At 41.2% G+C, this 18,781-nt stretch overlaps 1 protein-coding gene across 1 annotated transcript in view; it reads left to right on the forward strand.

The window, feature by feature from the left end:
* Window positions 1–470: 470 nt before the first annotated feature.
* Window positions 471–18,781, forward strand: part of LOC117432482 (nucleolar protein 4-like) — a 76,464-nt gene continuing 58,153 nt past the window's right edge. Inside the window, exons 1-3 of the mRNA XM_058991045.1 lie at window positions 471–1,208; window positions 13,551–13,706; window positions 15,640–15,751. Coding sequence (XP_058847028.1) covers window positions 924–1,208; window positions 13,551–13,706; window positions 15,640–15,751 — 553 coding nt within the window. The 5' untranslated portion in view covers window positions 471–923. The remainder of the gene's footprint in view (window positions 1,209–13,550; window positions 13,707–15,639; window positions 15,752–18,781) is intronic.

Raw genomic sequence — 18,781 nt, forward strand, 5'->3', positions numbered from 1 at the left:
TTTTGAGGGGGGTGTTCAGTTCAACAGTAGGCGAGATCATCAAAGAGTAATGATCCGTAGGCTCTTTTGCTCAAACAGCTCGTAGTTTAATTGGGTTGCTTGATCAAGGAAATGTACAAAGGAAGCCTGTTCACTTAATATGAGCGCATCCCTCATATCAGGGAACACGCAGACAGCAGGGTAGCGGGACAGCTCGCTTAAAAAAAAAAAAAATGAGTAGGTTGGAAATTTGGGTTTGCACTTCCTGTTGCAATGTATTTTTTTGGCTATTGTAATCATTTTGAATGATGTGGGCAGACGGAATATGACTTCTGCAGGATTTGAGCTGTTTTCTTATTCCCTTGGTCAATATTTAAAAAATAACGGAGTGCCTTATGCGAATCGGTGTTCAGTTGTACGGCTGGTACCTTTTTCACAGCTGTACTGTATGGTTTCATTCAAACAGGTGGGGCTGTGCGATTAATGCTGTTATACAACAAAGCGAAACTGGTTTTCTGTTGTATGGCATAGATCATATGATATTTTGGGGGGGCCGCAGAGTTGTAAATAACTAGTCCGTGGGTTAGTGAATAAAGGTTTGGTTTTGTTTTAAAAATTTGACATTTTGAATATTTCTCAGACCTTTTTTTTACATACAGGTGGGAGATAGGCGTCTTGTAGGACAGCCCACTTTTCCTACAGAGGAGGATGTGAGCGGCTGACATTTGTGTTGCGTTTTGGGACAGGAGGCTCGCTATTGCAAACAGGTGTGATAGAGGAACCAGAGCCGCTTCTTTTTTGGGGGTTATTTTGTTTTAGATTAGAATGGTGATTATATTGCAGGCACGGATATAAAGCAAACACACATACACATATATTTTAAATCCAATTCTAGGAAAATAACGTTGGATTTAATAAGAAGAAGTCCCGTCTCCGAGGGAGATATGTTTAGAGAATTTCAGGAGTGGTGTCTTAGGACTTATGGGGACTCGGGTAAAACAAAAACCGTCACCCGTCGAAAATACAACAAGATTCTGCAAACACTTCTCCAGGGCGAAGAATCCGGCGACAGCGGCTTCATTGAAAACAACCACGTCAACGCCAAATTTAAATTCTGGGTGAAATCTAAAGGCTTTCAGGTCGGATGCAGTGCTGCTGCCAGCAGTCACAGTGAACAGAAGAAAGGGGCATCTGGAAAGCCTATCCTGTATGTGCCTGTTAAATCAACGGTTAGTCTCCTCTTCATAATATCTGTCATGCATTTCTGTATACCCCTGTATACGTATTGTTGTGTTTGTGTTTATGGAGTTTGACTGTGCCTAGCTTCACCCTTCGTGGTTCACCATCTGTGTGTTATTGTAACTTTCTTCATATCCAAGAAGATTGCCGACTCGTCCCACTACCGCGTCCGTCACCCAAGACCTGCTTTTGTGTCTTGAGAAATCTACCCGCAGCTTTTCTGTAGCCAGAGCGTACATTTTTTTTCATTTTCAAGAGCGATCAGTAATAGGTCGGCAAACTGGTTGCACTTGAATTCTCTGCTTCCCGTAGTAATATAGTGTACTATATGTTTTTGCTGTAGGACCGTTGACAATGTGTATACACAGTACAACAGTATGTGGGTGTGTTGTGGGACCGAATTGCCTTGGTGAACGAAGATGAGAGATTAAAGCACCGTCGCCTTGCTTAGTCGATCGGTACTATGGAGGATTTTTAAAGGGGTCTTTTTCTGTTCTTATCTTTATTTGTGATCAGAAATAATATTGTAAAAAAAGGTCTGAGGATCACCTGGACTATTAACTTCTCAGGTTTGGGATTATAAAACCTAATACCAAATCTCAGGTCCAGACCACTGTTTCAAAGTTAAACGGCGAGTTTCACAGAACTCGATTTGCACTAATCTTGCATCTAATTGGGGTCCGAGAAACCAACCAAAAAGAGTTTAACTAGGTGACGAGTTATTTCTAATAGTCCTTTAAATGGACAAGTAGCTAGGCAGATGAAGAAGAATAACATTTCCTTTCCTTGTCAGGAGTTCTTGAGCAGTCAACGGGTAAATCCTGTAGTCAGATAGGTGACCAGTGCAAAGACACTTTTAAACTGTTCAACCGTAAAGTGTGGTCTCAACTGTTTTACAGTGCATTGCTTTCTGTGTGGAGCTGCAGTGTCCTTCAGAGTACATTCTAGGAATGAGGAATAGGCTGCAATAGGCTAACAGTACTTTCATTTTTAATCTTAAAGTTCTTTGGGTCATGGTGACCTGCATTTCCTAGACGAATGTTCAGCATACGTGCTCAGCTCCACAACACACAAGTAGTAAACAAGTTGTGCTTGCTGTTTGGGCAGGTCATAGTGCCTTCTTGTTTCTCCACAGTGCACCCAGCTGTAAAACAAGAGGTGGAATTTTGGTTGGGCTAGCCTGGGTTAGTTCTAACACAGATAAGATACTGATAATCTGGACATTGCCCGGTAGTTCTCATAGAGACACCCACTATCCTACTGTATAGTCATGCTTTATTCTCCCCTAGTGGAGCTCTCTCTGTGGAACCTGCGACAGTATTGCGGATCACATTTCATTTTTCCTCATGTAAGTGTTGCAACTGTCTCAATGAAAGTCTAATGGTGTAATCAAGTGCATGCTTCTAATGCAAATGAGCAAGTAGGACTACATTACCATGTGGTCCTTATGCTTTCTGAAAATTCAGCTCTGTACAAAAACGGACTGTCCTGCCAATCTGAGTGAGCGTCGTATCCTGGTGAAATAAATCCAGTAAAGCCTTCATTTCAGATTGTGATACATTTATTGTTTTATGATGGCATTCTATAGAATGGTAATTGAACCTTTAACGGATTGTGAAATGCCCTATTATAATTGGCTTCAATAGCAGATCCAAAACGCTCTTGGTGTGGGTTTGCTTGGCACATCCAGGCGTTGCTGTATATTGAATTGACTGGAAGGATGCAGTGATTCCTCAGCTGTTCATGCTCAATAGGGGGCACGGGTCTTAGTGTAGGGGGGGGGGGGGGGGGGAGCTGGATCCAGCCGGCTGAGCACCACTGAGCTGAGTGTTGCCTGCTGACATGGTGGGAGAGGGGACTGGATTGACAGGCACTGGCCGGGGGAGGGGGGCAGTGAACCAGTGGCAAAACACCACTGTTTTTTCTGTGCCACTACCTGAACCTTTGGGGGGGGGGGGGGGATATATCCCTTAAATAATTAATCTAGATTCCTCAGCTGGATATTGACTTTATACCAGTATTGAAAAAATTAAATCAAATAAAAAAAATGAGAGAGCTATAAAATCTGCGTCTATTTTATTAATTTTTCTTGGATAATGGATAATGGATAATGGATAATGCGTGTTGCTCCGAAACTAGCAGGGACCTCTATATTGAAATGCTTTACAGCAAAGTATATTTTATGTAGACAATAAAGCAACAATCTCCTCCTTTCCCAGGTAGGATCAAGCAGATTAGGCATCTGTTATGCTGACAGAATCCCCAATCTGTGACTCAGTACAAGTGTGATCAGCTGTCAAAGTAGAATACAGGTGCTTATTTACCTTCCTTCAGGTAGGTGAGGGGGTTGGATGGGAGTGTGTGAGTTGTTTATACAAAAACACTTACTATCATTACCAGGGCTTCTACCAATGATCACTAATGGGGAAGCTTTAGTTTGTATTTGTGTCACCTATAGGTTTAAGTTTGACGCATGCATAGTATAATATACTTGTGTCAATCCCAGGGTATTTATATAGTGCTTAAGATGTCGTTTGGGACCCATTAAGAAGCGTTTTCCCTTTTATTACGCCCCCAATTCGGAGGAACCGCACGTGTCCATGTAACAGGAGAGCTCATGTTGGGGTTTGTTTGTTCATTTAGAGTAACAGCATTTTTCTGCAGACACAAGGAGAAGCAACAGAAATGACAGCCTGGGGCAGCGCAAACAGCAGCACTGCCGACATCTTTCACCTCCTGCAAGCCGCCCGTGGGGCTGCTCTTATGTGTTTCTATACTATGAATCTCATTCCAAGAACAGCAGTGCTCCAGACAGCTGCAAGACGGACGTTATTTAATTATATTGGGATGTCCTGAAGATGGAGCGAGGGCGTCGGAGCTGGCTGAGTGCTGGAGATGCACAAGTGGCCCTACGTTTTTATTTTAGCAGCTTTGTCTGTTCCAAACTGTATCAAGAAATTTCAGGCTGCTTATTGAAACGCATGTGCTTTGACGATTACATAGCACTGTGTCCCTTTGCATTTAGCGTCAAACACATGGGTTGGGAAAATCAAACGTGTTCAGTTAAGTGTCTTTTGAGAATGGGTTAATAAAGTCTTTGTATTTTTTTTTTTTTTTTGCTTCTTCTGTAGTTTAAGTTTAAAAATGTTACTAGGTATTTACCCAACATGCTGTACTGTTTTGCATAGCGGCTGAGATACAGACCAGTTGCAGTTCAATGGCTGGCGTGGCACTTCACCAGACAACCTAATAAAATACTGACAGACTTTGCTTGCTTCTCATTCCTGGTTTTAAACGACCCCTGAAATGATACAGTGGGGAGTGTAACGGTAACATTCAGTAAAGCACACTAAGGCATCATTGAAAAGCACAGTTCAAAATGCTATAAGAATGATATTAGTCTAGATTGTATACTGATTAAAATACAATTTCAAAAACGAGACTGGGTTAACCCTGAACATTTAACCTAAGGGGAGAGAGGTCCTCCCATTTGAGTTCTGGGTATTATTCTGAATGGACAGTTTTCTCCATAGACTCCTATCTCAGGGAAGCTGTGAGTTTTTCAGACGATCCCATTCCAGGTTGCTGGTAATGGAAGTAATTGAAGGTGTGATGAATCACTAAGAGTAGAATGAGTATGATAAGCTTATTAGACACAGCTGGTTTGAGTGGTGAACCTTGATGGGCCTGTTCTTCATCGCAGTTCCTGTTCGTGTTCATCGCTGGCCGGGCCAGTGGAATTGCTCTTTTAGCCCGTCCGGTGGGGCTCCTTCTTTGACAACGGAAGGGCATGTTTTGCTGTGTCACTTAGATGCAGAGCTCCCCTGCAGGTGCCCCACTCCTGTAGTGACGGGTGGCGTTGCTGCATATTTGGCAGTTCGCATCTAAACCGTTACCTACAACTGAATAGATGGTAAAACACAATCTTCATTGTGAGAAAGAACAAGATCAGTCTATAGAATCGGTAGTGAGATTGGCAAATCGTCCTATGCAGAGCACCATGTTCAAAACTTCAGTGTCGCACAGGTTTATATCCACAGATTTATTAGAGTAGAAGATGGAATAGCACCAGTAGCTGGAGGACACTTTCTACTTGCCTGTCAGAGTAATGTTTTGGAGATGTATTTTCACTGTTGCTGTATCCCAGCTGTAGAATGCCTTGAGTTAATTCAGTAATCTAGAAGAGGTCCTTTGTCACTGCCAGGGTGCTAAATATATATATATATATATATATATATATATATATATATATATATATATATATATATATATATACACAGTATATTTATATACACAGTATATTTATATACACAGTATAATTAGATAGATAGATATATAGATACAATGGCACGCCAGCACCTTGACTTCAGCCATTTCCCAACTGCATTAGAGAATTAAAGTTCAAACCCACGCAACAAAATGGTGTCTAAGGTAGACTTCAGTCAATGGTTGCCGACAGGCCGTTCCTTTAATTTGCTTTGCAACAGAAAGGTCTTCCCATATTGAGTTGTAACTGTCGGGTAAATCAGCTTTGTGTGAGAGATGAGAGACTATTACAGAGGGGGAAGTCCCTTCAAACGATGATCCAACACCTTTGAACTATTGAGTTTTCATTGAAGCTGCCGTATTCCCAGGACGCACCAAGTGTGCCAGGGAGAGTTAGTGCTGGCATTATTTTAGAGTAGAGTTGTGAAACCCAGGGGGTCTCATTACACTTTATTAACCATCTGTTCTTGTCTGGACAGCCTGATTCTGTCCAACAGAACCTAGAGGAAATCAGGCAAAAGCTTCCTGACTTCTTAACACAGAGACACACACACTCACAACTGGGTTGGTTCTGCGACTCCTGATTAAAGTTACACTGCAGTCATGTTCATTTATAAGATTTAATTATGCTTCCCTGAACATGCTTTGCCAATTGCTCTTTGTACTTCATTAAGTTTTGATGTACTGTACAGCATCACTGAATGTTGAGACGGATGCAGTTGGGTTGCTGCCTTTTAACACAGAGCACAACACAGAGCGCAAGTATTGTTATGAAATATCAGGGTTATTCTTCCATTTGTTTAGATTCACTATTTTTTGTTGCAGTCATCACATCCTGTAGAACTCAGTAGTGCTTTCAGAGTCATGTCAAGCACAGCTAGTACACCAGAGTGTAACCAATACCCTTCCCCACTGCAACACTAACCTCGTTTTGTGATAAAGCGGTGAGACACGGGACAGGAAGCAATGTTTAAAGTGATCTGACCCACACACGTGAATGCGCGCAGTAAGCCTGAACTGGGGTTGTTAGTGTTGGGGTAGAAGGTCATTAAACCAAGATTTCTTTTAATGATAAAATATTTCTTTTAACAATAACCTATCTGATATGGTGCTGTCAGATGGAAACAGAAACTGTCACAGGCCATCAATAAACAGTTTCTTAGAGGCAGTAGCTTTGTCCAAAAGATAAGGCTGGTACTTTCCAAACCCAATCAAGCTTTGTCAGGGGCAAGGAAGTGGTATAGATCTATCAGGAAAGGGCTTCCTCTCAGCAGTAGAAAAAGCAGCATGCTGTTTTGTTATAAAGCCTGTAATCGCTGCTGGTTTCGTTATTAAAACTGAGAATGTTACTGAGGTGCTCATGCCTTTACATGTTGGCAGAATGGTATATTTAGACGGTCAGCATAGTAAATGCGAGCCTACAGCACAGTGCAGACAGGTGCTCTGTCAAATCAATTCATGTAGTCTATCCTTCCATGCTCCCCTGTTTAGTCTTGGGGCTTTCTTAAGCAGAGACTGTTGCACCAAATTCTGTGGTGGGTTTGTAATGTGAACCAGTGTGACTCACTGTACACATGAATTGAACTGGTATTTTTCCGCACAGTGGCTTGCACGGTGCATGCAGCTCTGGGATCGCTTTCCTTTCATTCCCGCTAGAGCAAACCTTCAGTGTCACCATGGCGATGGCATAGCCTTGTCTTTATTGGTTGAGAAATTAGTGAGGAGGGGTTTGCCCCCCCCCTGCCCTCCCCTCCCCTGCCCTCCCCTCCCCTGCCCAAATTAGCAGACTGAGAGTGCTGTATTGCACGACCTCATTAAAAATGGCAGCTTTCTCATGCATTCCAAATGGAAATTCACGTGTCTCAGTAAACGAAGCTGAAGGGACGGTAGAATCGTTCACATTGCACACTCCCAACACACGCACACACAAGCACACATGCACACGCACACACACATTGCAGAGCAATGATTCTTCTACTCTTGAAAGACCTGCCATTGATCTCATCTTGGTAAACTAAAGTGTTTACAAATCTGAACCCTGCTATAAACTCCTGCAGACCTCCATTTTCTAGTTTATAAGTGTGGGTCTACATTTTGCTACAGTTGTGCAATCTTATACCTGCATGGAGTGTATTGTTGTTGTTGTTGTTTTGTGCTTTGTCTCAAAGATACTGGGGCTTTCATAAAGGGTTGCTATTTGTCACAGCTTTTTTTACAAAGTGTGCTGCTGTTGTTTGTGGACTCAAGCTGCTTTTTTTTACAGTGGCTTTATTGGTCTGCAGCTTGACCACACTGTGAAACAAAGGAAACGTGGAGCCCCCGGTGTAACAAAGGAACCAAAACTGAGTGTCCAAGAGCGAAGGCGTCTGAAGTGTTCAGCATTAAAGCCTCACCTTCAGGCGCTAAACAGTATCTCAAAAATATTTGATTTGTCATTTTCAGGGAGTTATTATTGTTGTGACGCTTTCTTCAACCCTTTTAATCGGTTAATCACGTAGAGGTGCTCAATTAAATAATAAAAAAGAAAGAATGCAATTACTCATTTAGTCTTTTAATTGCTTTCAAAACCTAATGAGAGTTATCTACTCATTATCAGAAAAGCCCACCATTGAATAATGCAGCATGCAGAATTAATTACAGTGCACGGCTATGCTATGAAAACCACAGCAGGTTCAGTCTATGGCTCTTGACATGTTGATGGTACACATAGATATCTGAGCTAGACAGCGCACTTCAGTGTGCCAGAGCAGCTCCACTATACTAAGAAGCCTTAAAATATACTCCAAAATAAATGTTCTACTGCAGGTCTGTAAACTGTGGCAGTTACATACAGCACAGTTGAGTGTATTTGCCCAGACTCTGCCTGTGCCATTCACTTATTCACAAACAGACCTGGTAAAAGGAACAGGCTGTATTGGACCGAGGCATTAAGGGTTACCGCCACTGAAATTTGGGGATTTCTTTTGCTGAGTGTCCTGAGACTGGACACAACCCTGGTTTCCATCTGTAAATAACCATCTCCTGGCTTTGGAATAAGATTTTCAACTGAATTCTGAATTGAATGTTAAATGATTGCCACTGTGTCCTGCTGTAGAATACTCTCAAAATCCCGTTCAATAAGAGCCTGTTTGAGATTGTATTTATTAAGGGTTTAATTACCATACATTTGGAATGTGTCCCAAACAGATGACACCTTCACATCAATTCAATAGTCAATTACATTGTTTGCACATGAATTAATGACATTTATTGTAAAGCATCATGGAAAATAAAAACAAAATAATAACACAGAGAATAATGTCGCCAGCCCCATAAAAAGACTCTCCCACATTGCCATGCAAGCATTTTAACAACTCCTGTCCTAAAGCCTAGTGCTTGCAGATATCATAGAAAATTATTCCTTTTTCCATTAAGAACAGTAGCAAAGGCAATGTTCTTTCTGTATGGCAGTTCTTAAAAAAGGCAACCCATTTCCCAAAGGATTTATGCACCCTGTACCCCACCCCCACCTGAGGCAATGCCCCCTTTCTTGTCAAGACTCAAGCTGCCAACTGCATTGGTAATTAGTGGCGTGTTAGCGCTGTCCCTTTTTGACTAATTACAATGTGATGGGGAGAGCTTTCAGCAATCTCTTCACAGCTCAATATAATTAGATATATGGATAGACAGACGTACCCCCAGAGACATTAAAGAAGGAAAAAAAACACCACAAAGTCTTTCATTTCCTAATTCTACTAGCTAGATACCAAAAAACTGCTGTCATCCAATTGCTGCCCTTTGGAAAAGGTGCAGATTTGCTTGCTGTTTTGGCTGATAAGCGCAGTTTATTACACCTCAGAGATATATGCCAGGCATGTGCCTGTTTGGTCAGCAGCTGAGAGGTGTAGTGCTCTCGAATCAGCCATTGCACAGATCTCAAGATAATGAACAAGGGAGTGTGGCACGCATTGTCAACACAGAGGCTTCAGTGTTCAATGCCAGAAATACTCTAGTCCCGAAGAAACCAAGACACTTTAATTGGGGGTGATCACTCACTGACACCCACTCTCTGCAGGTTACATGGGCTCATGAAATGGTGCTGGAGGCCAATCCTAAGGCTTTTCAACCTTACCCTGGAGCGACCGTCTTCTTCGGGGCTAGAACTCAGCTCCTTGTCCATCCTATACAGGATGTGTGTGTTATACACTGACAGACGGGGAGAGACACAGGAAGACACAAAGGCCATGCAACGCTACCAACAATGGTAGGTCATGGGCGAGCATACAAGAAGTGTACAAAAAGCACAAAAAAAACCCTCAGAAAACAATCTATGTGGATGATCTTGATGAGGGATATAATAGGCCTGTAGTCAGGAGTCATTTACACCATCGGGATCCAGTGAAGACTGGGGTGATAGGGTGCGTTGTGCGCCTCAGTGCTTGCTTGTTAAAGCTTGGGCATAATGAAACATTCACCAGAAGAAAACAAGGAATGTTGGTCTAGAGAGAGGCCCCCATCCCCATCAACAGACAATTTGCTGATCTTCTAATGGCTTGAGGGCCCTGTCTCTCTTTCATGTGGTGTCCTACATTCATGTGAATAGAACTGCACCAGAGGTAAACGGATCCCTAATACGAAAAAAAATACGAGTTTTTAATGAAAAAAAGGTATTGCCATTAGGCTTTCATGTGCCACAGCTCTGAAACTTGCCTCCCCCCCTGTCTTTGTTATTTATATACAGTATCAGTATGACATTGTTCAGCCCTCACTGGCACCTGATACAGCTGTGACTCAGTGACCAGGGCCAGGCTGCCGTTTATCAAATGAACCCCACTGGTTTCCTAGCAACCAGGCTGCACCTCGGAGCTGGTTGCTCTGGGACCGGGAGGATTATAATAACACACAGGGAGGAAAGGGCCTCCGGTTCAGCGTGAACGATACAGTTTGAGCCTCCGAGGATGGGGGTGACACAGTGGATTAGCGAGCCGGCGTCATGTAGGAAGGGCTGTTGTGTGGAGGATCGAGGGGGTATTGCAGCCAGACGATGGAAAGCTGTGGGGTATGCGGATCAGACAGGTTCAGGAAGCGTATTCATTTCTTTTTATCCATTTTATTTTTTCAAGGCTGTTGGGGAGGTTGAGGATGGCATTAACTCCTTTCCCACTGGACGCCTCTAATTCAGATGCTGGTCATCACATGTGCAATCACAGCTGACGTGTGTCTTGTTGCTGAGATGTGCACTGTCCAATCATGGGACACTCCCAGCAGCCTTGGCTGAGTGCCTGGCTGTTCCTCCATGTATAGCGTCTCCCTGTAGAATTAACAGAAAGTTAAGAATAAACCAAGACTATACTGTAATATCAGTCAGTCTTTACAAACATTTAGGTGAGAGTGAGGATATTTTGTATGCGGATGCACTGGTTTGAAATGTAGTCTGTTTCTGGAAAGCATTCTTCCTGCTAATTCTCATAGGAAAAGCTGTCTGAAAAGGTATTTTCCCGCTTGGAAGAAAAGTTATTTAAGAAAAAAAAAGCCACTAGATAAACCGAAAGAATAGATTTATGTTAAGATGACCCTTGGCAAGCCAGGGTGTCTCAGCTGTGGGAGGCTGGATTAGCGTTTCCCTTCCAGAACTCTGGCTGTCCTGCACACTCTATAGCGTTGCTATGGAAACTCTCATTACCTGGCTTCTAGTGCAGAGAGAGCAGGCTGGGGGACTCGCTGCTCTTTCAACAGGCCCTTTCAGGTTTCCTCCTCTTCAGCTCATTTACTGCCTCCTTTTCACAGCAGTCTGTCCCATCGACTACTCTAATGTGCATTGGAAAAGGCAGAGACAGCACACTAATTACTCAAAAAAGACCACCATTTACCTGTGCTGCTATAAACTATAAACAAGTCTCTGTTCAATTCAATGGGCTCATTTGAATGAATTAGTGGTGATTTCTGATTTGTTTTAAATAACAGTGCAAATTAGCAGGTGTAAGTTACAAAACAGGGAGAAGGCAGACATGGAAAAGCATGAAGAACTGTACAACACACTGAAATAGCAGTCCTTTAATATGAAAAAAATACATCTCGTTACATTTTGTGAAAACTTTTACAGATGAAAAAAATAACACAATAAATAAAGTTGTTTTTTTTTACACAGCTGTAAGCTCTGTTAGCGAAAGTTACCATTTACAAAGCAAGTTCTGCTTGATGTTGTGATCTGGGAGCCAAGTGCACCGTGTCTTAGAGGTCAGTTTTCATTTCCATGGAAACAAGGTTAGGCTTGAGGTGAGCTGTTATATTTTAACAAGGTACTAACCTGAGCTAAAGTAAAAGCACACAGCTTAACTAGAAACACAGAACTTAAAATACGGATGTTTTTTTTTCTTCTACTAAAACAGAAAACATATTTTTGCTACTGTGAATATTCATCATATTTCCACAGGGTCCTATTATCATTATGGTTCAATTATCATTATGTTTCAGCGTAAGGTTTCTGGCACTAATACAGAATGAATGTGCCCTTTTGCGCTGAGCTGATTTACGGCAGGTTTCTAACAGGAAGAGCTGTGCGGTTCAACCCCAAGCTGCTCAGTTGATCCCTGGCACTGAGGAGCACTGCTGGTGAGATGCATGTGCAACAAACCAAGTCAATGCTTTAATTAAAGCTGCATGCATTGGTAAAACTGGGTTCCTGGCAGATTGCACAATTTTAAGACCATCTCTGAAATCTGTATTCAAAAATGTCAAAGGCTATCGGTTTTTACACAATCTATTGTATTGACCTAAATAAACAACTCTGTATTAATCCTGTGGGTGTATTGACCTCCTTATTACTGAATGTAATAGTAAATACAATGGAATAAGTTTTAGGGTGACAGTATTAAGGTCAGCCACTGTTATGATCATTAAAATACACTCCAATGACTGTATTTTTATGTTTGCGTTCTGTAAACCCCTTTTAGTTTTATTCGCCTGGCATTCATTTGATATAATCATTTCTGTAAGCGCTATAAAAGGGTGCTGATTACACAATTCGCGTTACACAATTCTACAGTTTCACTTTGTCCTGTATCGTTAAAATGGAGGGCGTATAATTTAGAAGCGATTTACAGCATGCAGTACCCTCCAGTACTTGTATTGTAACACTTGAAATGTATTTGCTTACGATTGTAAGTCGCCCTGGATAAGGGCGTCTGCTAAGAAATAAATAATAAAGTATCAGAGCAGGTGAATATAACAGGATGACTGGAAGCAGGGCAGACTCTTGAGTTATCGGTGCGCTGGCTTTCATTGTGTAGTTAAAGAACTGATTGCTCAGTTCTAGAACACCTTGGAAATGGGTATACTGAGCTCATTGAGATTGAGATTTTAAAAATATTGCATAGGCCTGGTTTCAACCAGTCAACAGATAAGTTGTGCTGTGGAATAAATCTCAATCTTACAATGCTGGTGTTATTCAATGTTCTTGTTAGAGCTTGTCTGCAGCAGCTGCCATTGAGGAGCTCAGTGCTGTTCTATTGCGGGTCTCTTTGTGGGCTTGTGAGGTTGATAGAGCCCTGCAGAAACAGGCAAAACTTTCCTAGTGACTCATGTGCAGCTGTGACAGTGGCGGAGCTGGTGGGAGTGACACCCAGCATGACAGGCAGGGGATTTACAAAGCCAAATCACTCAGAACAGTTTAGAAGTTACTGAAACGTGTCCACTCCTGTCTTTTCATAAACTCTTTTTTTTATATATATGTTTGTTATCCCATGGATTTGTGTTTTTACATGTTTAATAAAGTATAATATAGAATTTCTGTAGTGAGGCCAGTAGTATGATGACCAGTGTGTTTGGTGTTGCACTAGGGGTGTTCACCTCTTAATTTCTCCCCTCCTGAAACAGCGACTTTGTTAAAGATTTGCAATTGAACTGACATATTATGGCGTTGACATGTTAGTTTCTCTTTAAAAAAAATATATGAGAATAATAAACACTTCTATAGCCCCCAGTGTCCAAATATAGTGTGGTGTTTAATGTGTGTGAAGAAGGTATTCAATGGGGATGGCCCTGTAACTCCTGCTCGACGCCCCCTCACTGTGGCCTCTCTGTTGCAGATTTCGGAATGCGGGCCGGCCCAGGACAGCACCTCCCTGAAGCGGGTGGCTGTGGTGGAGGATTTCTTTGACATCATTTACTCCATGCATGTGGAAATGGGCTCTGACCCCGGCAAGGCACCCAAGCACGCCGGCCAGAAGAAAACATACAAAGCGGTAAGAGGAAGGCTGACGTTATTCCCCAACTCTTCCGGTTTTTACCTTTTCTTTGTACTCATCCTTTTTGTTTTTAACTTGATTTCATTTAGAAAGGAGTTATTTGTCAGTAGCAGTGCATCCCTGTATTGATTCTTTGATAATGCTAATTTGAAATGCATCTCTTCAGCACTAAGTTGAACCACATCACTGGGGCAACAGTGTCTTTGGCTTTTGGTCTGTCTACACTCTTCTGGAGAGAGTAAGTCCTGCACTCCTCACTTGTTATTACCAAGGGTCAGATTCTATCAGAGTAGGTGTCTAAAGGATTAATTGGGCTGGACAACTCACAGCAGCTTCTGCTAAAACTTGTGATACCAACACTCCCTTTGATATTATGTAGAGATTTAATAAATACAAAATGCTCTCAGTGTTCAATTACAGTGTACTGGAACAATCAATACTGTAATTAGTCCTCCAATGAAATCAAATAAGCACTGGTGAGGAATACTGATAAACTATTAAACTCTGCACAGCATGCGTTGCAGTTGGCAGAGTGGGCCCAGTTCCATTGCAATGGTTGAAACACGACAAGTATGCAGTATACAATATGCAGATTTGAATTTAGAAGAAGGAATAAGGCAGTCTTGAAAGATGTCTCTGAGGTTTTCCGAGCGAGACACTTCGATGGCAGGCACGCTTTGTGAGCCGAGACGAAGCCGGCGTGACTTTGTAGTGCAGGGTCGGGTTGAGGTCAAGCGGGGGTGGCGGCACGGGGTCGGAGGGAGGCTGCTGCTGGTGGAGATTGCACTGGACAACGTGCTGCTCAATGAATAAGAAAAGAATATCACCCCTGCTCTGTGTTCTTTGGTCTCTTCCACTGCTTCCCAATCCAGGTTCTCAAGTGATCTAAATACTCCAGCAGTGCACCACCATTATGAAAACCACCCTCACTAACAGTGCATGTACTGAAGGTCTCTTTAGAGTATTTTTTTTCGCTGTAAAAGTATTTAAAATGTCAGGGACGGCCCCATTTGAAATATGTAAACGGCAGGTATATTTAGACTTTAAATAAAACCACATGATTAACATTTTTATAATTAAATATGAACACATAATAATTAACTTAGACTAGTGGGGTTTTGCCTTGTAAACTAGCAGTGCAGGCTCCTGATAAATATTTAGATCCTGGTTTAAAAACCTGGACTGAAAAAAAACCTAACAAATTGAAATTCACTTTTATGCTAGTACAGTAGAGTCAGCCTGAAGCAGACATCGGCTGTGGCTGGCTGTGTAGTAATATGTAGCGTTGCACTGTCTGTAATATAAAGTAATAGCAGATCTTTCACTAGATCCTTTCGGCTGCTGTCTGGGTAGTAATCACAGCAACAGCAAAAAAACCCTTTGGAGTCTTATGGCTCATCACTGGGACTGTCCGCTCTGCAGAGCATCAAATCAGTTGAGAAATAGAGACACGAGGTGGAGGAAATGAGTAGCATGGGTTAGAGATGTGAGGAGGGCTCAGCTGTGTCAATCAAGGAGATTCAGATCTCGTTAGCTTACAATTTTCAACAGGAGATGAAAGTCACCAGCCCAATTCGAGCACGGGTGTGCTGCTGTTAGGGTTCAGTTGCTCTTTTTGGAGAACAATCTAGAAAATAAATGTGAGGTCAGTGAAGCACAGCCTCACAGGTCCTGGTCTGTGTATTTACATTTCTGTGGTTTATTTTGGGTTTGTGCATCACAATGAGGCACCAGATTTGTCCATTGTGGGCTTGCTCCAGGAGCCCTTTCCCTGAGTTTCTGACACTATTCATATTAAAATCTCAAGATGGTTTTCGTAGCAGCATCCAATGCTTTCCGCTTCCAAAGTTAAAAGCCAGCCGTATGTGAAGTGCTTGCTCACATTGTTAAAGCTGCAGCTGACAGACATGCTTTGTTTCTGTTGATGCAGATAGCGGAGACCTACGCGTTCCTGCCGCGCGAGGCTGTCACCCGCTTTCTGATGAGCTGCCATGAGTGTCAGAAGAGGATGCACATCAATCCCAGTGGAGCCGAGTCCAAAGGTATGAGAATGACTGACTTCACTGAGCCACTGCAGAGCAAGACACTCGCACACATTTTTTTTTTATCCTTCGCCATGCATGAAAGGGTTAAGCTAGCCATCACTCTTGTAGTTTATCTGTGGCCACGACTCAATCATATCTATTATTGACCTAAACACAAAGGATCAGATTGTAGCCCTGCTGTCAGTTGACTATACTGTATTTTGTCATGTGGTTAATTTCAGCTGCCTGTTTAGGCAGTGTGTCTGGGACTGTCAGGTACAGTACAGAATCCAACCACTGTCCACATATCAGTGCGAGATTGCCAAGTACCACTGCAGTAAACATTATATCTCAACCAGCTTATTACCCACAGAATTGTTAATATCCATTCCTGCATTTTCTGCATCTGTGAAAGTCAAGAAGGAATTGCACTGATTTATAGAAATAAAACGGGTAAGTAAGTATTTTATATGCAGACTAAGACATCAGCTTTAGGCCTTAGTTAGGATGCAATTCTAAACCAACAGCTATAGCACAAATACTGTGCAATGAAATTACAAATCAAAGAAACCAGGTTAATTGCTAATCTTCCAGACAGGGTCTCTCCATCTCTCAGGCTCAGCAAATTGTATTTAAAGTTCAAAAATGAATTATTAAACAGACCTAATTGCTGGATGGTGTGTCATTTTGTTTGAGTCAAACAAGACAAGTGCAGTTTTCAGTTCTCTTCTTCAGTAAATGGATGTCATGTTACCAGGATCTTCTTATGCTGTCGATGTTTTTAAAAGGTATATTGTAACAGAGATCAGAATAGGGGCTATTCAGGCTTGTAACTACAGTCAGTTGAAATGAAATCGCATAAGAATGCTTGCCTTGAAACTTCTAGTGAAAGGAAGTCAAATATCAATGGAATTTGGATTGCTGTATCTCAAAATCTGTAATACCAGAATGGAAGCAGAACATATTGATGGATTTACGCAGTTACTGCGTACAACACTTTTGTCTGAAATAACCCACTTATGATACACAATGATGCTCTACACAGTAGGCACTGTCCCTCATTTTGCTATAATGTCTATGAGATATTTTGCAAAATACACTCTGATTTAAAGTTAAATCTTTTTCCATTATTATCTCTGCTGGGGATGAAATCTCCTGTAAATTGCAATTTTTCCATACTGGAGGACCACTTATCCAGTTGTCATGAAACATTCAATTGCTCATTGTTATTCTATCAATTCTGTACATGCTGTTGATATTTTTGTTAGCATACCGATTGATCTATTTTTTAATTTACTGTTCCTGATATTTTGTGTTTCCTGCTCACTTTAATCTCGGCATGTAATTGTAACCATTTTTGCATCCAGTTGGAATGCAAAAATGTTATTGATGAATGCTTTATAAAACCTTTTTTTTAATATGAACCACTTGGAACTGGAGATGTCTGATACCTCCAGTTTGTCCCTGTGGATTGCCCTGTGATTCAATGCAATGTTATTGGACAGTGATACAAATGACATGAAACTTAATGTTTCCAATGTTTGTGAAAGAGATGCACGGTTAGCAGAACTCAAAAACCTCTGTTCTGGCACCCTTTCAAGCAACTTAAATCACAACAATGTAAAGATTGCTTATTTCTTAAAGAGTAAGGAGAGGGTTCAGAAATAATATAGCCTTACACGTTCTCATGTACTGCTACAACTGTTTAAATAACGCACCTGTCATTTTTATCTTTTCATTGTTAACATCCTGACAACGTTTTACACTTATAACTTTAAAGTCTGTTTTAAAGCTCTTTTCAAAATGTCCGCTCTAGTGCACTGATATAGGATTATTGCCCACATTGTCAAACAGGTAACACAGCAATAACGATCCATGATGTGGTACGGAACAGAAAAGCCAGAGCACCTTTTTTTTATCTCTTTTCCTGCAGTGATTTAGAGGACAGATCTCAAACCCCAGTGCACTAGAGCGGACATTTTGAAACAGACTTCAAAGTTCTAAGTGTAAAACGTTGTCAGGATGTTAACAATGAAAAGAGAAATTACAGGTGTGTTATTTAAACAGTTGTAGCAACACGTGGGGACGTACAACGCTATATTTTTTGTCATCTTTATTTTTAAATCGTCACCTATTATTTAATGTGTTATTTAATTATTTAGCAGATGCTTTTATCCAAAGTGACTTACAGAAATTAAACAAAATAAAAAATAATAAATTAAAAATTGTAAAATGTTTCTTGTAGAAGGAAAAATAAAATAGAAAAATAAGGATATGGAGAGAAATGGCATGTTGCGTCAAGCTTTCCTGAAAAAATAATTTAGTTTAGTTTTTAACATTGTACAAGTGAAGATTGTATGCAAATGAGAGACTTTACATGTTAATGAGGACTACTGTGGGACACTGCTTGTCACAAAAAGCAACAATAGGTTTGCAAAAGCAATGCTGCAGTACAAACTGAAAACACTTGCCCCCTAGTGGACAAAGATAAACACTACTCTTTACCATACCGTCGAAAACCAATTTCATTTATGTAGCGTCCTTCATGTGCAAGCACCCCATCTTTTTGTGGCTATCTGAGTGCACTGAGCAGTCCAACTGAATCAAATGATTCAGCAAATCAATAAAAAATAACTTAATGTGTAAATAGCATAGTGACAGCTCTGAATAATAACCTGAAACACACTGCCGTCATAGAGAACACACTTGCATTTTAAATAATATACATTTCCTTCTGTTTTTTGGGTACTGTGATCATGCTGTACACTTCTTAACAGATTTATTAGTTATCACTTTAAAAGAAAAAGAAGACAGTGTTGCCAAGGACACCATCAGCAGCTGTTTTGCTTTATTTGCTATCCAAATAAAAAAGGTCCTCTAAGACAGAACCACCTGTCTCTTTTAGAAAACCCCCTGCTGGAGATTTTCAATATAAAATCTATGACTTCTTCAAGGCGACTTACAGGAGTTACAGAGAAGTACAGGGTTACAATGCAAGATGAATATTTAAATACAGTAGAGTTTACAGTAAGTGCAAATAATCCTACT

Source organism: Acipenser ruthenus, chromosome 18 (genome assembly GCF_902713425.1).
Source record: "Acipenser ruthenus chromosome 18, fAciRut3.2 maternal haplotype, whole genome shotgun sequence".
Classification (NCBI taxonomy): domain Eukaryota; kingdom Metazoa; phylum Chordata; class Actinopteri; order Acipenseriformes; family Acipenseridae; genus Acipenser; species Acipenser ruthenus.